The sequence below is a fragment of the Anoplopoma fimbria genome, chromosome 13, assembly GCF_027596085.1.
Source record: "Anoplopoma fimbria isolate UVic2021 breed Golden Eagle Sablefish chromosome 13, Afim_UVic_2022, whole genome shotgun sequence".
Taxonomy (NCBI): domain Eukaryota; kingdom Metazoa; phylum Chordata; class Actinopteri; order Perciformes; family Anoplopomatidae; genus Anoplopoma; species Anoplopoma fimbria.
In genome coordinates, this window is record NC_072461.1 from 18,351,244 (window position 1) to 18,372,564 (window position 21,321).

The 21,321-nt window shown below is 40.5% G+C and overlaps 2 protein-coding genes across 2 annotated transcripts; one reads left to right on the top strand and one right to left on the bottom strand.

The window, feature by feature from the left end:
- The first annotated feature begins 4,229 nt into the window (after nt 1-4,229).
- anapc5 (anaphase promoting complex subunit 5) lies at nt 4,230-12,924 on the top strand. The gene is made up of 17 exons (XM_054610941.1): nt 4,230-4,619; nt 4,780-4,860; nt 5,691-5,800; nt 5,904-6,147; nt 6,447-6,513; nt 6,675-6,776; nt 6,876-7,066; nt 7,168-7,249; nt 7,389-7,481; nt 8,598-8,779; nt 9,030-9,165; nt 9,329-9,403; nt 10,785-10,906; nt 10,996-11,103; nt 11,333-11,480; nt 11,633-11,795; nt 11,881-12,924. The coding sequence occupies exons 1-17, from the start codon at nt 4,423-4,425 to the stop codon at nt 12,099-12,101; spliced, it is 2,322 nt and encodes a 773-aa protein (XP_054466916.1). The 5' UTR covers nt 4,230-4,422; the 3' UTR covers nt 12,102-12,924.
- Nucleotides 12,925-14,964: 2,040 nt separating this feature from the next.
- On the bottom strand, nt 14,965-17,434 carry ggt1a (gamma-glutamyltransferase 1a). Its single transcript, XM_054611528.1, has 5 exons — nt 17,259-17,434; nt 17,027-17,154; nt 16,424-16,599; nt 16,275-16,388; nt 14,965-15,111 (listed from the first exon to the last, which is right to left on the bottom strand). The coding sequence occupies exons 1-5, from the start codon at nt 17,432-17,434 to the stop codon at nt 14,965-14,967; spliced, it is 741 nt and encodes a 246-aa protein (XP_054467503.1).
- Nucleotides 17,435-21,321: the final 3,887 nt, after the last annotated feature.

Consider the following 21,321-nt stretch of genomic DNA (forward strand, 5'->3'; position numbering starts at 1 on the left):
ACTAATAAAAGTTTAGTACCGAGCCATAAAGTCCCACCCAGTTTTCCAGTCAGTCTAGTAATATGTTTTGGTCGACTGTAAGACTGAAATACATTGTCTGTGTTAAGGTGGATGTCATTGAAGACCTTAACACCAGCAGTCTCAGTGCTGTTGCTGAAAACCATAATTGGATGACATTAACCCAGTTTTTTAGTGCCAATACATTTTTAGGCTGTTGAAAAACAAAAAACTGAGGTCTGGCATGGACCTGTAATTGTTCATTAGTGACCTGTCTCAATTATTCTAAGAGGTGCTTGTTGCAGTTTTCAGAGGCTGTGGAGAGACACTCGAGGGAAGAGACGTGTTTACAATTTGTAAAAGATCTGAGGCCATGTGATTTTGAAACATTTTTTTTAAATAACCTGTTGGTAGAATATCAAGGAAGCGGGAAGAGGACTTAAGATGTTGTATAATGTCCTCCAGGTTTCTATGGTTGATCAGATAAAATTGTGTCACAGTATATGATCTGTTTTAGATGGATACAATTCATACCCTATACCTGATATGGAAGCAATGACTGCTTGTCTGATTTTCAGTGAACGAGGCAAATTCATTAAAGGCCTTGGTAGATAGAAATTCAGAGGGTAATGACACAGAAGGGTTTGTTAGCCTGTTGACAGTAGCAAACAAGGCATATGCAATATTATTGCTTTTGGCGATGATGTCAGTGAAGAAGGACCACCTTGCAGTGGTTCAGTTGCAAATTATAAATACAAAGTGTCTCGTTATAGATTTCATAATGAATCTGGAGATTTGTATTGCGTAACCTGAGTTCAACTTTTTGAAAGCTTTTCTTTCTATTCCTACCAGCATGACATTTCTCCATTAGGATCTATTCTTACTAGAGAGAGCGACATTTTGTCATTTTAATATTGAAGAAGTTATCTACAAGCTCGTGGACTGAGAAAAAGAGGGCAGGTGTGGTAGAGGGAACTTTAATAAATGTTTCAAACCATTGTACTGTCGGTAACTTAAATCTGTTTGAATAAATATGTTTTCCTATGAGAGCAAATCATTGTGGGCAATGTTGTGAACACATTTCGGATAACATAACTTTAAGGTATTAAATTTAAAATATCGGCATCCTGGAAAGAGAACAAAAATGCTCTCCTGTGTGAGTTGTTATCCGGGCTTCTCTGGGATTAGTTAAGGTTAACCCTTTCATATCTGTCAGCACTGTTGCCATTGTTTGCACTGTTCATGCTTTTAGCACCATTTGCTGCTAGCTGCAAACTCAGCTGTCGCCATGTTGAGAGCCATGTGGAGGCAATCCCTTGGTCCAGTGATGAACGAGAATGCGGTGGACAGAAGCCGTAAAACGGGCTGCAATGTAAAATTGGGTCCAGGTTGAAAAATGACGGAGTTACCCTTTCATATTGGAAGTTATACTGGGCGGAGTTCAGTGAAACTCTGTAATGTCATCATTTTAGATAGATGGATGGATTTACGTCATAGTCAAACCTTTCTTTTTCGACTGGTCACGAACCAAGAAACTTTACAAGATTCTCAGCCGCATAACACACAAGACACGACACACACACGACTTTATTTGTGCTGATCCTTTGAATATCAAATCCGACAAACTGTGCAGCCATACAGTTGGTAATGTTAGCTTACAGTGACTCATGTATTGACAGAGGCATTTACAGTCAATGTATTTAAGCTTTTCAAAAATACCAGCTCCGACTGGTGTTATTGTGCACCATCTTACTTCACCTCACCCAGAGGGACAGACTGACATATAAAGAGAGGCGGGTGGATGATAGTGGGGGTGGAGGGGGCCACGTTGTTTGTACTGTCTCTTATCCATCTCAAACCTGTTCCTGATGAGATCAATTTTAAACCAGACCGTATGACCTGCTAGTTCAATACTGCCATCTTCTGGATTAAGTTGCTTATTGTTTTGTCATAAGAGTCATCTACTTTTCCCCACACAACCTGTTCACATTTCCGGCCTGTCCAATAATGATGCTTCCTCTCCCCACCCGTAAACCAATAACAAACACATTATTGATAAAGACAATTTCAAGTAAGACATATGAATACTGATTTATTTCCTGTTAAACCTCTCTACAATTAGTGAGATCATGTTTATATGGCTGCTGATGGATACAAATTATTCATGTATATGACATCAAGTCAGGAAGCTACGTTTCCTTAGAAAGTGAACAACGACAAACTAGTGGTAAATGTGAAAAAGAGTGCACAACTTCAATTTGTATGTTACCACCTGTGTATGATAACCACATCATATATAGTTCTAATAGAGTTTTAAAGTTTCCCTCTAAGTTTGCATCCTGGAAGATTTTTTTCCTTGACATATGAGGACAGACATTGGTTAAAGATCAGAACTGTTTGGGTAATGTGAGATAATTGTATAGCTACACCGTATTTCTCCATGCAAATTAGGCAAAAGTTTGGTGATTGGTAAACAGATAAATATGCTGAATGGTGATCTGACCTGCTAACTTCTGAGCATATATGAATACATATATAATTATGCATTTGCTGATTTTTCCTAACTCTAAAACAATATGGCAGATATGATCCTGACATTGGCAAACAAAGCTTTTCACTTTGTGCTATTATTATTCAATGTTTTCACCCCCTCATAGTAAATCAGCCACAAAGTGTTTCCTCTCCACCCACAGTTTGGTGGCATGTCCAGATATTGGCGGGTGATTAGCAGTTATTCACATTTTTACCTCAACAGATATGCCTGAGACATGTTTTGGATGTTTTATCAACAGAGACACTTTTTTGATTTACCTCAGAGTCTCCAGAGTTACAGGAGATCATGGGAGCTATGATCAGAATAAACAAGAAATGTACTAGCAGAGGCAATAGCAGTTATGAAGTTAGTTGTTGTAGCATTAGTAGGTGGTAACCATAGTGGAGGCAGCAGCACATGCATGCAGACAGAGTATAAAAAAAGTATTTTTTTTTTTATTCCCTTCTGATTTTTATAGTAGCCTATTAGTGTCCCAAAGTATGTACAGTCTATGGAAGATACACTGAGCTCTCTCTGGCCGAGATCCTGCTCTAATGTCCCCAGGAGGTCAGTCATCCACCAAATGAGACACTGCCCTCTGGTGGTCATAACTTGTAACTTCATCATTGGCAATTATAAAATAGCTACATTCAACGGAAGCATAACTTATGTTATTGTGTCTACCTCAAGGGGTTTACCTCATGGATGAATTTTCTCACCTTGATGCTGCATGAGGGATGAACCCACATGACAATATAGCTCTCCTAGCAATGAGCTAGACACAAATTATTACTGTCGGTAAAAACTATTTTAAAATATGAAGTTATAGTTACAAATTATGACCACCGAAGGGCAGAGTTAACATCTATAAACTCTTCTTATATATGTCTTTTGTATATTGTGCTGTCTATGCTTCTGGCAACCAGCAACTAAAGTGTCAAAGTATTCAAAACATACATACATACATACATACATACATACATACATACATACATACATACATACATACATACATACATACATACATACATACATACATACATAATAATAATAATTAAGGCTTTATTAGTCCCACAATGGGGAAATTATTTCTCTGCATTTAACCCATCCCGGAGGAGCAGTGGGCTGCATTGAAGCGTCCGGGGATGCATACATACATATATACATAATTAATACATACATACATACATACATACATACATACATACATACATACATACATACATACATACATACATACATATGCAGACAGACAGACAGACAGACAGACAGATAGATAGATAGATAGATAGATAGATAGATAGATAGATAGATAGATAGATAGATAGATAGATATGTTGTGAGTGAATGCCAGTGAGCACTTTCAAAATGTCTATTTTCAAAGTTACGCATTGTGAGTGACTGGTGAGTAATTAACACAACAGGATTGTGTCATAGACAGAACTCCACTCCTGCACAGTAAGGACAGCTGCGATGGTCAAACCAAAGACAACAGTGTGCAACCACTTCCGGTAAAGACTTTCAAAATAAATGTGTAACTTCCTGTGACTGACGATGGGTCACGTCCTCAAAAGCATCGACCTATGAAAGCAGAACATTTATTGCTATCGTTATTTTACATCTCTTTGTTATATAAAGACTGTAGCTCGAAACCTGGAAATAAAGTTTTAGGGGGAAGAAAAAAAAAGTAGCGCTCCTTTATGACGTCATATTAAGGCGACAGAAGGAGGGCGGTTTGAAAGCAAAGAGGCAACTTCTGTCAACATGCTTAACAATTAAACCCAATTACACAACAAGACGGCTGTTTTTGACTTTTCTTCCCGCTAAATGTTGTCTCAGCGAACCACACGAGTTGATTCATTCTTCGCTGAAGTTTAACACGACCTGTCAAGATGGCGAGTGTGCATGAGAGCTTGTATTTCAACCCCATGATGACGAACGGAGTGGTCCATGCAAACGTGTTCGGCATCAAAGACTGGGTCACCCCGTACAAGATCTCCGTCCTGGCGCTGCTGTACGACATGACCACGTCCAAGATCACACTGCCAGAGAGGAGACGACTCAACAAGCTCATCCTGCCCCTGCAGCAGGTGAGTTTTATATAAATGTTGCTGATCTTTAAACTGGAGTTGTAGCAGGTGTGTGCGTGTGTGTGTGCGTGTGTGTGTGTGTGTGTGTGTGTGTGTGTGTGTGTGTGTGTGTGTGTTTCATAGCTGTCTCTCTTGTCTCATAGCTGTCTCTCTTGTCAGGGGTCCAGACCTGACTCTTGGCCAGTTCCTGAAGACTGTGGAGGAATGTTGCCCTCAGACTGCATATGCTGTCAAACTCAGGTAAGATAAAATAAGATAATCCTTTATTAGTCCAGCAGTGGGGATATTTACAGGATTACAGCAGCATAGAGGATAGTGCAAACAAGAGACAAAGATCAAAATAAGTGTTATAAATGAGCAATAACAGAACAGTAAAGAATCCACAGTAACTGAAATATTATATATACAGACAGAAACTATTATAACTATTGTATTGAACAGTGTATTTGTATTGCAGAGGTTTTTAGTGATACGACACATGAATGTGTTGTATCTCTGTTATGCTGTTCATTCTGTACACATGACATCTATTGCATTCTGTCCATCCTGGGAGAAGGATCCCTCCTCTGTCGCTCTCCCATAGGTTTCTTCCTTTTTTCTCCCTGTTAAAGGTGTTTTTTTAGGGTTTTGGGTTTTTTAGTTTTTCCTGTGCCGATGTGAGGGTCCCAGGACAGAGGATGTTGCATGTGTACAGATTGTAAAGCCCTCTGAAGCAAATTTGTAATTTGTGATTCTAGGCTATACAAAATAAACTGAATTGAATTGAATTGAATAGTGTCATGTGGTCTACTGGGAGCTGTGACTTTGTATAATAACTCAATACATGCAACATTGTAGCTCTGATAGAAATTTTCACAATTTCAGGTCAAGGTAACCACTTCTGCTACTTAAATAATGGGGATTTTACGGTCTTTCACGAGATTGTACCACATCATTGTAATGTAGCCTTATTGCGATGACGTCTCCTGACACATCACATAATAACCAAGGTCCCAGACAGTACAGTATTGCAATAATGTTAAAATATTGGCATGTGTAGTTGCTGAGGCTATGTTTTTTTTATTTCAAAGGCTGCATGAAATGGCAGACGGAGAGCTCAAAGACATGGAGTACTTCTTTTCCACTCTTCCCACTCCATTCACTTCTTTTGATACTGAGGCTTATAAAACCAGTGTTGTGGGTGAGTAGTCCACGTGATTTGAAGTCCTGTAATGTCCGTGTTATTCTCGTGAAGAAGACTTGCATTAAGCCATGTCTCACCTGTTTTTTTGTTTTTTTTTTAGGCCTTTTTATGAGACACATGCTTCTGGCCTACAACAAGCTGTCTTTCAGTCAGGTCTACAAGTTGTACAAGTCCCTGCAGCACTACTACCACAGCCACTACGCCAAGCCTACCGACGGGCAGGTGGGTTTGCCAGCGCTGGTTGCTGACGACTCCGACATGGACCTCACCAGCACCGAGGATACTGTGGGGGACAGAATAGACAGAGATGATTTGGACAGCCCACTGCATGAGTCAGAGCTTCGGTTAGTGATGCTGTTACTGGATAAAATAATTTGGTTTGTTGCAAAAATATTTTACTTTCAAGGTACAAACCTGAGTGTTTAAACCTCACCTTGAAAGCTTTAAAAAAATCATTCATCATCATCAGTCATTTTCTGCACGTACTACTTTTATTAGATTGTTTATTACTCTGTGTACACCAAAACATCTAAATCCTGACCCCCCTACAGCTTAGTAATTAGAAAGGCTTCTGTTTTGATGCTAATGCAACGAGGACAATTGTTAAAAGCAGATCTCGTGTGTTGTTTTGGCTCTGTTCTAGAAATGACAATACTCCAAGCAGAGGTCCCCTGTCACAAAAACAAGCAGAGTACTTTCTTGCAAGACAGGTGAGTTTTTAAATCAAGGAACTGTATTGAACTGCATTAATGACATATTGTTCAAACCAGCAGATTTAACACTAACTATCAAACACATCCTGTGTCAAACGTAGTGCTTTTGTGGCCCTTAAGGGCTTTTTACATTTTTTATTTTTTTTTTTTTTTTGCAGGCATATCTTCTCAAGAACGATGAGAACAAAGCTCTAAAGCCTGCTGCACTGCAGGAAGAGCTCAACAACATGCTGAAATTTAACCCAGATTTTGCTGAGGCGGTGAGCCCCATGCACATAACTTTCCATACTATATTAACTAGTCTGCCGCAAGGGAGGATCTCTTTTTCATCAGATTTGTGATTTTTGCTCTCTCCTCAGCATTATCTAAACTACCTGAACAACATGAGAGTCCAGGACATCTTCCTCTCAGCCCACAGTCTCTTACATTATTTTGACCGTCTCATCTTGTCTGGAAATGAGGGAAAGAGCAACGGGGATGAGGGCTACGGCCGAAGTCTCCGCTACGCTGCTCTCAACCTGGCAAGCCTGCACTGTCGCTTCGGCCACTAGTGAGTACAAGATCTGAGCAAGTAGGACAAGTTCCTACTAACGTATATCTGTATAAATCACAGCTTACATTATAGCTGTTCTCACTTTTCTTTCCCCTCAGTCAGCAGGCTGATCTGGCTCTACAGGAGGCTATCCGCATTGCCCAGGAGTCCAATGATCATGTGTGCTTGCAGCACTGTCTGGTAAAATACCTTTTTTTTTTACTACTGTTATTAGTTCTCATCATGTCGCAGTTGTATGGTGAATGATGGTGCATAGTGTCTGTATTAAATATGAGTGTGCTTTAGATTTATCTGCCCGTCTCTTTGTGTCTTATATCAGAGTTGGCTCTACACGCTGGAGCAGATGAAGGGATCCGACAGCACTGTGTTAACTGAGGATTCAGTGAAAATGGCCGCCCATTTCTGCCTGCCAGTGAGTGCAACTTGAGCTCTAAAATCAGAATGCATATTTTAAAGTGGCTATAGCTGTTTTATTATTATCAGTATTTTTTTTAATTGCTCCCTTTTCACAACATTTTCCATTTGCCAAACTCCTAATACAAAATGCTGTAATCTTAATTTTGGCCTTGAAACATCACAAAGCAAACTAAAATGAAAATATCTGTTTTAAATTGGGTAATATATTTGTGGAATAGGTTCTTCAAGAGCATCACAACATTATATATGTTCATCCTTGAATTTTAAACCTTGTCACATTTAAATAAAAAAAAAAAAAAAAAAAAAATTACTAAATAACTCTGCCAAACAGTTACACATTTTCATCAAAACAAGTCTGCCGTGGCCATTTCCTTAAGATCATAAAAATGATTATGAGAAAAATATGCAATTCGAAGTAGAGGTCAGTAGTATAATTTAGAGTAAGAAAGATTTTTAAAACCTTTATCTGTTTTATTGAACATGCTATTTCTTTGCAAATGTAGACAATGAGTCTGACTTCTAAAACTGTAATAAACACTCATTCAGTGAACTGCACTTTAAGTAATAAGCATTGTGCTAGAAGGAGGCAGCTGCTTTCTGAAGACTAATCATGTGATTCAATGTTTTGCACTTTGGCTTTCAGGACCACATTTTCACTTTAAAGTTCATAATTTAACAACTCAATAAGTCGATTTGGCTCTTTGTATTAGGAGTGTTGTACATTAAAACTCTGATGTGAAAACTGAGCGAATGTAAACATTAACTACTGTAACAGTGGTGTCCTTTATGTAACCATACAATATGTACAGCTGGGCTACAGTGGGCATTAGATAAAGATGTTGGTTGCACCTCTTGTTAGAAATTCTGTCAATTTATTTATTCAATAATTGTGTTGGGAACTGTTATCATTTAAGACAGTATTCCTTGATAAAATAACATACAGAACAAATTAAAAAAATGGAAAGGAAGGTTTCAAATTAAAACACAGCTTACCACATATGCATAAAAACAACATATAATTCATAATTGTACATAGCTAAACCAGATCTTTGCATATTTTATCTTTGCCATGTGTTATCCACCACACTGATTGATTTCCTCCCTGCTGTAGTACCTGGCGTCTCTGGGCATTCAGTCTTTGGTCCAGCAGGGGGCAACACAAGGTAAGACAGCCCACAAACTGATGGATGCGCTGAAGGACACGGACATCCTGCACTGGAAGCACAGTCTGTCGGAGCTGATCGAGATCAGCCTGGCTCAGACGACATCCATATGGAGGATGTACGGCAAGAGGTCAGGCACTTCGTCTTGCCACCCTAACAAATAGCTGTCAGTTGTGTTCACTGTTACTGACAGTGGTCTGCCTGCTAGCACACAGCCTTGTCCTCACTCTCATGAAATCATCTCTGTGAAACAGTCTAATGGGCAATACAAACTTGTCATGAAAAAACGACTTTTAGGTGTAACACAAAAATGACTAAAATCTGCATGACCAGTATTATTTCACTTGGTCCTTTACATTAGTTGCCTTTGTCTTTTGCAGCACCATGGCTCTGCAGCAAGCCCAGCTGCTTCTCAACATGAGCAGCCTGGAGCCAGTCAACTTCGGGGTCCAGCAGAACAACACAGAGGCGTTCGCTGTGGCTCTGTGCCACCTGGCCGAGCTGCACGCTGAGCAGGTAACACATTCGAATTGATCTCGTCGTGTCTGCTTTCTGCCCCGCTGCTGCATAACCATTAAACGGTTAAGCCATTATTGCGGAGAGGTAATAAACATTGATCGGGTCTTCTCTCCGGCTGCTGGGCAGAGCTCAACCCGTTTGTCTTTTGCTGTTGTTTCAGGGCCTCTACTTTGCAGTCACAGAGATTCTCCAGCATCTGAAAGAACAATTTCCTCCTCACTCACAGCATGCAAAGGTTCGTTCCATCAACCATACTGTATTATTTAGTGATGTCTTGCAAAGGCAGAGAGCAGTAACTGCAAAAAGAGTAAAGTTGGAAAAACATTCAGGCTGGCTAGCAAAACTGTAACAAACAATACATTTGTAATGCCTCCATTTTATGCCTTTTGGGGCATATGCAGGGATAAATTGCAGTATTTACCAATTTATTTTTTTCAATTTTGGGGTCCATCTCAACTAGATTGTTTACACTCCATGGTTCCTAGGGATTAAATGTTTTTCTGTTTTGCTAGGTGTCCGACTGTCCGTTTGTTATTGCAATTAATATGAAAATCTATATAATGAATTCATTCACAAATGTAGCAAATTTAAAGTTACTGTGAGGAACATAAAACGTATGAAACAATGTCACTTTAATACTGATGCCTCTATAAGTAAACCGGACCATCATGATTGTGTTTAGCTAATACCTCTTTAAATTATGTAGAACAACAAACTAAACTTTAGAATCGCTGGCTTTTAAAAGTTAAAGGTTGTAATAGGCGCTTTTCACAGAAGCCATTTTGACATGTCATTTCCTGGTAAACACAGGTGTAAATAATAACATTAAATATGGCCCTGTTCCATTTAGGTGGGCCAGAGCCCTGGTTTTGTGCATGCTGGCTCACTGGGATGGCTGAGACACACTCAATAGAATGGCACCATTATTCATTGTATCGATTGCACCTGTGTTAACCCTGCTATGTGGCACCGTTATGAACCATTTGAGGACTTGTAGTTCTATTCCAGGCTTTATAAGAAGGTATGGAACATTGTAAGGATTGAATAGAGCTTTTTGCTGACTGTATAGATCAGTAGGGAGAAGTCCTTTTGTGCTTGCATGTGTCAAACTGCACTAATTAGCTCATCTCAATCAGCTGTCTGTCTAGCAGCAATCAAAGGTTGCCGCGGTGATGGTAACTGCTTAGTCACTCGTCGGTCAGACAGGTCATTGAGGCGCACATCTCATCCCCCTTCTTCCCAGACAAAAAAACCTCAACTCCTATCGCTTTGATTTTTTTAACGTGATGAACACACATGTGACATTTGTGTGTGTGATGTCAAAAATGTGAGTGTAAGAGCAGGTTAGAGAACTTGTACTGTTTGCTGGTTATTTACCAACCGCTGCTTTAAAATTATATATTTCTATTGCATATTATTTTTGCATGGTAAAACAGGTGTCCAAATGTCTTATATTCAATTTTTATATATGTATACAAATTTGGCTGTGTTTTTGCTTTGTAGCGCAGAGGTGGAGACTTGTTTGCTTTATTCTGCGATGCTTGATATCCGCATTCTTCATGATAGGAAATATTCAACAAATAATTGTTTTCTGTTAACCTGTTTCTACGTATCAGCTCTGGATGCTGTGTGATCTGAAAATCCAGTTTGAAAGACACATGAACGAAGGGAAATACCATTTGGCAGAGCAACTGGTGACAGCCATCTCTGCCTTGAACAAAACAGAAGGTCTCTACAGGTAACGTCAATGCTCTTCTGATCTCAGCAAGTGGTTCTCTCACACACGTTTGATTTGTGTCGGAGCCGTAACACCATGTTTGCTGATAGGAAAGCTCATGTTCTGAAGGCTCTCAACCGGAGCACTGAGGCGTACAACATCTTACAGCGGCTGCAGGTGCACTGTGAGAAGACTAAATGTACGGAGGTGGTCATCAGGTAGAAATACACTTCATTATCTTTGATACCATGATTACTTTTCCGTAGAATTTAGAGTGAGAGTCAACTCTCCTGAACTTCTAAATGTCTACCTTCTTTTATTTGTGGAATTGAATTGACTCAGCTATTTCAGGGCTCCCATAAATATTTAATGTACGTCATCGGGGGATCATTCTGAGCTACATTTTATTTTCTCGTCTACATCACTGCCTGTTTACGTCTCATACAGAGTTATGCTTTCCACCGCTGAGCTCCACTGGGAGTCGTCTGGCTTCTCCACAGCTCTTCCTCTCCTCCTGCAGGCCTTGGCTCTGGCTAGACAGCACCACCTGCAGTCCCTGGCCTCGGAGACCATCCTCCACCTGGCCTTCACTCAGGTCAACTACGACAGGAACAGTCCTCATTCAAACACTGCTACAGCTCTCATATATGTTTTTTTTTGCAGTATGGCTGGTTTATTTGTAGGATAAAAAAATAAATAACACTTTACTGTTGTTTTCACTGTCTTTGCTTCCTTTCCCTTCTGCAGCTGATGTTGGGGGTTCCTGAGCACGCTCTGAGTGTTCTGCATGAAGCCATTGAGCCTGTTCTGGCCCACGGATCCGTCATGGACAAGGGCCGAGCCTTGCTGCTAACGGCCCGCTGTCAGATGGCAGTTGCTGGGTTCAAGCCAAACGGACAAGGGCAAGCAGGTAACAGCCTCTACAACCCCCCCACACCGATGCCCAACACTGACCCCTGGCTATTTACACACCGCTGTTTATTGTCTCCCTACAGATTCGCATTTGGCCATTATGGCTGTTGACACGCTTAATGAGGCAGCAGGCTATTTCTCCAAGCTGAACTGTAAGGAGCGTCTCCGGGACGTCCACTACCTGCAGGCTCAGCTCCACCGCTCTCTGGGACAAACCTCGCAGTGCAACAAAAGTGCCATGCTCTTCCGACTGCTGGACCAGGAGCTGCAATCACCGGCACCACCGGTCTCCATGAGACTGTAACTACTCCTGTCAAACAACAAACTAGAGCCATCTTGGCTTCTGAAAAGGACACCTCTTTTAACTGCTGAGTTGAGTCACGGCGGCGTACCACTAGATGGTGATGAAGATCTGTCCTGGTCTGTCGGCACTAAAGCATTTAATTTGTAAATATTTAAGAAATTTGGAACGCTAGCCAGGCGAGAATGTCAGTAGTCGTAAACAAGGCTGTGTAACAGGTAGACCAAGAAAAGATTATTTGTCCCTTCACTCTTAATCGGGTACAGATTCAAATGGTAGCCTGATGATGAACGTAACATGTTTTTCAATACTTCAACCACAGCAACAGTCCATGTTTTGTCTGAGAGACATAACATTCCTTCCGACGGTGCGATGGAAATGTCAAAAGTTTATCAGGAGCTGTCACAGCCGTGCTGTTTTACCCTCGGCTTCTTGATGAATGAGGGTGATATCACAGTAAGCTACAAGATGAATGTGTTTCAGTGGCCTGGGTGATTCATATTGCGCCAGAAGAATACAGCTGAATCTGGAGGAGGAAATCATGCTCACATTTATAATGTAATAGACCCCGTGATGACATAATAACGGATACTGTATCTGTATCCCACTTGCGTCTGACACTGTTCGTGAGAACAATTTTTGGCTGATAACATGACCCCGTGATGACATAATAACGGATACTGTATCTGTATCCCACTTGCGTCTGACACTGTTCGTGAGAACAATTTTTGGCTGATAACATTACACTTGGGTGTCTTGACAGGCATGTATTCCATTACTCGCTGCACATCTTTCAAGAAAATAAACAACTTGTTTGCTTTATTCAGTTTGATGTGTCCAAATCTTCCTGCACAAGCATATCTAAGGTAGACTGTCTGATTGGATCCCTCGGGACATGTGATAACAGAAAAATGATCTCTCTCTGTCTTGTTTACCATCTGTGTTAGTTCCCTGGAAGTTTCTGTTGACTGAGTAAAAGATTCATGTTTGGCTTTGCGTCAGTTACAGCATAAACGAATAACATTTGGGCATTATAAAAGCAAGGCCTGTTTTTAATGTAAATATCACGCAGAGTTGTGTAATACTTCCAGCTCTCACAAGTAAGGTATTCTCACAGTTTGCTTGTTTTGATGTTCTCTTCAGGCACTGGGCCATTTAATACCTGTATGACACGTTTGTCTTCATTACAGCGAATATTGTCTGTGCGAGTTCACAGGGTCGATTAAGGAGTGTTGATTCTAAGTGTGTGTCAACATAGTTTACGCTTTTACCTGAAGAGTAAGTTTATTAAGTTTTAGAACATTATAGCAACTGTGAGAAGATTAAAGCTCTTTCAAACCTGTACGGATGAAAAAGCAGCTAAAAAAGTGTTTTTAAGCATTTTTGAGATGGAGGTTTTTACCAAAGGTAACTGGTGCTTGGTTTTACATTTACTGAATACTGATTTAAACTTACTGGACAGTGAAAGTAAAACGGGGTCAGTCTCTTCAGGGGTCCTGCCCACGTTTAGTTTACCTCCTCTCACACTAATCGAACCTCAGTCCAAAACAAAACTTAGCTCATTACCTCAACAAATGTGTTATGTTTTCGGTACGCGTCAGCAGAATTACGATAAAACGACTTTCATGAAACTTGGTGGAAGGGTGACGCATGGGTCAAGGAAGAACCCTTTAAATTTCAGAGCAAACACTTTCATTCGAGGCGGGGAAAGTCCTTGATGGGGTTCGGCACTCTGCAAATGCAAAATTAATCAACAACGATCTTAGTTATTATCAGTCAAAAATGCCAAACATTCACTGTGCCGGCTGCTTTTTTCTGTTTTTACTCAGTGTGCCCTGGATTAAATGTATTAATATGTTATTACAATACATGAGGTTCAGTATTAACACTAAATAACAAAATCTGACCCGCCACAAACTAAAAGAAAAGATAGTAAATAATGATTTCATGCCTAATATTCCATATACAGAAACAGCACAGAAATACCTACATGGTTCGTGTGGTAAAATATAACATCTTTGTTCAAAATGTTTAATAACAAGCATGGCAACAAACATGGCATAAGAACAATGCATGTTTAGAAAAATATATCTGCAAATGTATTTTTCAGAATACACTATACATTCACTTAACCTCTACTCGATATTAAACATTTACAATTCAAGAGTAATAGTTTCACTATAGAGTCACGGTAGAAAACAACACGGTCAGTTTGCTCTAAATAATGTTCGTTTCAGAATTAACTTACACCAGGAAAAAAAAAATGGGTAAAACAGGCAAACAACCTGAGGTGTCCTTATTTTGAATTGGTTAATAGGTCTAGTTTTTAATTGATGGTTTTTCACCATTTTGACAATAGAATAGATTAAAGTACTACATGGACAACCTACAACCACACAGACTCTTACCTAAAAATGCATAGTGCTGAAACTTAAGACCATTTCTTATTATTTGCCTAATTATTGGTCCTTACTTGGTTGGTTTTTAATATGTTGAATGTCATTTTATACATAAATAGGTCTATTGTATAAAGAAAACTTTGTTTTAGGTTTCCACAAAACATCACCAGTAGCCAATAGTTAAGATCCAGGAGTCAAACTTGGTACAACCTCTTATTTTACTTCCAAACTCAAAAATGATGCCCCAAAAAAAGAAAAGTAATGCTGAATAATTGAGTTTGAGTAAAAGAGGTTTTGGTCATTTTCCATGTTTGTGTAAAAGTAAGTGGTGGCTGTATCTCCTTAGCTTAAACACTGCTTCTTCTGAGTCTTCAGTGCAGGCACCTTTTTGTATTGTGGCTTTATCCGAGTGTCTTTGAGGAGACTGTCCAGACTGAGAGGAGCACAGAAGTGTCCCGAAGTCACGGTCAGTATCCTGCTGGATAGCCTCCTTTCCTGGGGTCGGACTCCGCACAGAGATGCTCTCCCTGCCGCACCACCGCTTGGACCACGGAGTCCGGAGTCGGCAGCAGCTGTGTTACATGGTTCTTCTGGACCAGACCCTCCAGAACACTCTGCCATGGTATTACGTCACACAAATACAAACGTATATAAAATATTTAGCAGGAGGTTAAGGTTTTACTTGTCCATGATATTGATAAATACATTCCAGCCCTTTTAATTGTGCATTTCTGATTGTTTTCAACAAGTCTGTGGAATTATTTCCTACCTTTCTTGCAGCAGCACACTATAAAAAATCAACTTGTATGAATCTGAAACTTGGTTGAGATGGTGATCTTTCAATGAAAACACTTAATCTTTTGTTATTCTTGCCAATTATTGGTAGTCATACCAGTGGCCTGACTAAAACTGTACAAACATTGTACCTAATCACCTAGAGGATTAATCCTGATTACTTTGCTGACCCTCTTAAATTTAATTTAGTGCCAACAAAAGATGGGGATCTGCATTTTTAGTCAAATATCTAAAAAGCTATTCAAAGGGTTGTCATTAAACTTAATACAGACATGTCCCCCGTTTAAACTTATGCAAATAATGTTGATTTTAATTTAATTTTGAATGTTGCTGACTAATCAAAAAATGCTGCTCAAAGTTCAGTGTATGAAAAAAGATTATCAAAAAGAAGGAGCAGTATTGACTAACTGAGTAATGTTGTGGGCTGTGTATTTCCTCCTTTAGGAGAGGAGAATATTTGTTTTACAGTTTGAGAATGATATTTTTTAGACGCAAAGTACATCCATACAAATTATTAACAGCTTAGTTGTTAAAGCGAGGGGTTCTTTAAAAGAGGAGTATATGATTAGTACCGGTATCGGCGGATTTTCAAGGTTGTAGTATCTGTATCGTGTGAGACATGGAGAAGTGGTATCAGCCATCCCTGGTAATAATGCAGCTGGGATTATTCTTTGTTAGTACATCTAGATTCTTGAATACAATCTCAGAGATTAAAGACAAATAAATACCCATTAAGTGAAAGTATTATTATCTCAAGTTTCAAGCCTTTGCAAGATGATTTTCATACTGACATGAATTAAAAATGAATGGTTGCCTGTACTGTAGGAAATCAATCAATAAACAAGCAGTTTTTACATGCTTTGTAAAAATTGCAGTCTTGTAGTCAAATGAGTAGCCTGCATAATGACTCTTCAACAGCTGTTAAGCCTTACCATATGATCCAGATGTTGTCTAGTATCATACGTCTCTATGTGTGACCCACCTTTTCAAAGCCCTGCTCCACTACTGTCATATTTGGGTTGAGCTGATTGTGAACTCGCGGCTCTGTCACAGCTTTCTTTAGGTCATAGTTGAAGAACAAGGAGTTCAGGATGACCTGTTTTGGCCCACCCCAAAAAAATGACATTTAGCTTCAAATACCTGACAGTTTTGGCTGTCGGATGGAGATGATGCGTGTGAATGAATCAGACTTACTAAGGCGGTGGCTGTTGTGATTTTCGTGCCCCCAGACGCTCCTACAACCATTTTCACTTTGTTGTCTTTGTCAAAGATGATAGTAGGACACATGGAAGACAGAGGCCTCTTGCCTGCAACAGATAAACAGAATGTGGCTATGACTGCTTAATGGATAAATGTTTATACTTTTTTTTCCCCTTGTGTATTAATGGTCCACGTGCAGAATTTGCACAGCAAAAAACTACCACGTTGATTTGACACATTTAAAATATGACTGTAAACAATGAGCAGCAGTGAGTCACAGTGGGAGGATGCTGTTAGTGAGCTAAAGCTATCAGAGCTCCTGACATAGACAAATGCAGGAACAAGTGAAAGGCTGCTGGAAGCGTCACCTCTGCATCATCCTCACTAAAGTAAGGGTCATACTCTTTGTGATTATGGAAACGAGGGAGTTTAATTGGAGAAACATTGTTATCTATCAACACAGATGTGTCCAAAAGTCATAATATAAACTGGGGGTTGTAGTAATACAAGTGTGATAACTCAGTCCAGCCACACCTGGTTGAATGAAATTGTTTGGTGAAGGAGGGATTCCAAACCCGTTGATCATGTGCGGAGAGCTGAAGTCGTCCATTTCATCGTTAAAAATGATTCCAGTTGAACGAGACATCACTTTGGAACCAAAGCTAGGGGGGAAAACAGCTTTTGAATGAGTGATCCATAATCAGCAATAATCTGCTGGCAGACAGGCAGGTTCAGCAAATGTTTCTCTGAAAGTTTGACTTCTTACTATAAATTAATGGTGCTGGTGGCTGCCACAGCGCTTCCGTCCTCAGCTATGACCGACAGGTGAGCCGTCCCATGGTTGTCTGGGACAAAGTAGTCGGGCTCGTAGTAGCTGTCTGGGTGGGTGGTGTCATCTGTAATTTTACTCCTTATGCCGTCAGCAAAGTAATCTGAGGTCATGTTTAGAATGAGCTGAGGGGAGCAAAACAAGTCAGTCCCAGAGGAGAAGCTCATCACGTGGAAATTATGAATGCTGACCACTCTTCCTGGCCTTTGTAACAATACAGAAAACACTACTTTAATCTTCTCAAATCAGGACTGAATAAATGCACAAGGCGTTTCACACCCATATGTCCCCTATAAAATTGCCCAGTGGCTAGCAGGAGCACCTGTAGTCATACTGAGGATACAGTGAAGCTAAAAAGGCTCCAAAATAAAGGTCTGACATGTCAAAATAATAACATGAAGTCTCACATCGGTAATATTGAGATACCGTGGGTCCCCGAGTCTGCTCCTCTTTGCATAAGCGAAACGGAAAGCCTCTACGATTCGATGGTACGTCAGAGTCTTTTTCTCTGCTGTAGAAACACTGGTGCCTGTGAAGTTGTACCCTGCAAAATATTCATAGAAAAAAAAACATGTCTGCAGTACGTGGAGAATCACATTTTCTTTGTCTAATCAGGTAATTAGTCTTCTCCATCACTGTGCTAAAAACCCATTTCAGACGGTGGCAGGTCGTTAAACTCTGAATTCTCAACTCAAATAACAGCACAAATCCTTTCAGCAATATGAATATGGTTACCATGTTCCTCCAGATTAATTTATGAACACATTAAATCTTATCCCTCATTTGGAATTAATGATGCCACTTTTTATTTAAAGCATGACTAAAGATTCTCTGCCTGAACAGATGGGGTGTCGATGGTGAATTAAATTTGGCAGGCAGAACTGAGTCGCAGCTCTGATTTCTGCTTCCAAAACAGGCGGAGAAACATTCCAGGGACGACCTGGGGAAACCTGACATCCTTTCTTCCGCATGGCCGCCAACGAGCACTTGGCCCGGCTGCTCACCATCCACTATGTTGAGTATGAGTGCCAGCACAGGGCCACTGGAGGGGGCGTCTGGGACATGCATGGTGTATTCCCCAACGTTCAGCTTCAGAGGGTTCTCATTCAGCACAGGTTGGTACTCCAACAAGTCATCCAGGGTGATGATGCCTCCTGCAACGAGCAGTGTGAAGTGTGGATTTAAAATGAGGAGTAATGCTCAAATTTGTGATTTAGGTCTTAGAAGAATTAAAAAATAGCGTATGTTCTGTAGTGTGCAGTTTGGAAATTAGTGTATTTACTATTTCTTAATACAACAATGAACAATAACACAACTTAGGACCTGCCGCCTGGATGTCCTCAACAATGGTTTGTGCCATGGACCCGTTATAAAACACATCAGGCCCCTCTTCTGCTATTCTTTGGTATGTGTCGGCCAGCCTTGGAAATCGAACAATATCGTTTTCCTTCAGTATGTTTTTTTGAGAATCACAAAACACCTCACTGGAAGATTACAAAAAGAAAGAGTAGAAAACCAGTTAAATTGTTGAAGTGTTTGAGCCTGTGGTAAATTAAAGCCACTACTAGTACATGTCAGCAGTCCATTGAATGCAAAACTACCATGGATGTATTAGGAGAGGTGTATATGGCATTGCGAATCAACCTAGCTGCTAATTTGCTCCAGTAACCAATCACAGTACTGCAGCTAAATCCGAAAGCAATTTTCGCTAAAATTAATGGCCACCATCTCGGTGTCCATTATCCAATTCTTGTAATACATCCATTGTAGCTGTAGCCTTCTGCCGGCTACAGCTACAATGGATGTATTATTAAAGAAGATAAGAGCATTTTCCAAAATGTCAAACTATTCCTTTTACATTGTCAGCATGAATTATTGTACTTTGTTCAGTCATTGGAAAGAGCAGCAGAGTTCATGAAGCCATCATTCAGTTTAAACTTCACCCTCACCACATGTTGGCATCTCCTCGAATAGAGTCTTTGCTCCTGGAGATGGCATGAGCCAAAGCTTTTCCGATAGGAAAGCCATCTCGAGCCAAAGCAATGCTGGGCTCAAACAGGTCCTTCCATGGCAGCCTGCCATGCCTCTTGTGGGCCATCTCGTAACCCCGGATCTCCCCAGGAATGGCTATGGACAATCCACCTGTTGTAGAAACAGCATAGCCACTATTTTAGAATTCAGAAGCTCTTTCTGGTCCCTGTCTGACTGTAGGATCAGCATAATAAGAACACCTAAAGATCCAATGTTCTGCACTTACAGATTTAGTTTTTTTCATTGTAATGTAACCAGCAGCAGACGAAAGGAGAAGATATGGCAAAGTTGTTAACATTCAAGAGGAGCTGGATTGCAAGATGTGAGACTAGAATATTTATCCTCTCTAAATCCATCTCTAGCTCTGACACAACATTAGACTCGAGTTACAGCATCTGCAACAGCTTTACAGAACACAGTGAATCTTTTTCTCCTCTGTGCCTGGGAAATAATCCAGCAGCTCAAGGCTAGAAGGCTACCTGTACGAGAAAGCTTGGTGTTGTTGCCAAACATGTTCTCAGTGGCGTTCATGGGCGCTGTCTCCCTCGCATCGATGGTTTCCACCTTCCCTGTCGAGCAGAAAATGAGGACAGATTGCAGATTTAGTTTTTTGTTCCGTTATCATCTTCTGTGAAGCTGTAACTGATGATGCACACTCACCTGTGGAAGCGTTATAGATGACAAAGAAGAGCCCTCCTCCGATGCCCATGCTGTGAGCGTTCAAAAGGCCGACACATAGCAAGGCAGCGATAGAAGCGTCCACGGCTGAACCGTTTTTCTTCAAAATGTCCCTTTAAAGACAAGAATACACTTAGTAGAAGCCATCACTCAAATATGCACATGCAGAAACAGAGCATTTTGACATTTTAAAAACAAAAGTCTAAGCGTGCAAGTCTTCTTACCTCCCCACTTCTGAACACTTTCCGGCATCAGCAGCCACAGCAGCCTTTGAGTAGAAGTGGTCCATGGGGAGAGGTGTGTTTTTCTTCCCCAAGCCCATGAACACCCCCAGGAACAGGCTCACTGCAGCCACCAGTAGGACCACCAGACCAGCAATCAGGGACTTCCCAACCATTTTCCTGCCCAGGAAAAAAATCAACACACCTCACAGTCAGACAGAATCCTTCAGCTCAGATACAAGTGTCCTCTCCACCAAACATCACCTAGTGTTTTCAGAGCCAAACCTTAACACGAATAACAATGTGAAGAAGGTGCATCATATTATTTTCTCAGTCAAGGAGGGAGAGCAGGAGGTTCACTCACCTTTGGTGTATTACACAGATGGATAGAGAATATTGGACAAAAAGAAGAGAGAAGGAGGGAGTTGGTGTGTGTGTGTCAAGGTGTTTACTATGACCAGCTTCACTCAGTGGTGATGATGTGAACATGACGTGTCATCTTAGCTTAGGTGTTACACTGGATAATAAGCATGTGCTTTATTCGTACATGTTTTTGAAATTACAGGCAGAAAAATAGACTATCAAGATGGCGCAGCGAATTGCAGCCTCTGTGTTTCGCTCTCTATTACTTGTTCTGTTTTTGTTTGTTTACTTAGTTTTCTCTGGTTACATTTACCAGAGGGAAGCTTTTGAACATCAGACATGGGCAATATTCTTTTTTCGCTTAGAAAGGTTCCTGAGTTAAATGACCCAGAAATATCAAAGTGGCAGCCATGATAAGAGCTGGTCAAACTCTCTGAATGCTAAGGGGAGGTGCTTCAATGTTTCTTTTCTCATCTCCTTCAGCCTACTGTACACTGGACCATCCTTTCAGCAGCAACATTTTAAGCGACTCACCATTCAGCCGTCAACAACATCCGCCATTGCTGTTTAATTGTACATCCTGGATAAATTGAAAACGGACTTCTTAGGAGGTGTGATTATGTCTTAACAGCCTAGAGTTTCTCACAAGGTCATTTTTTATGTGTTGAGTGTAAGAGCAGTCGGATTCTCTGAGCACTGCGTTTTTC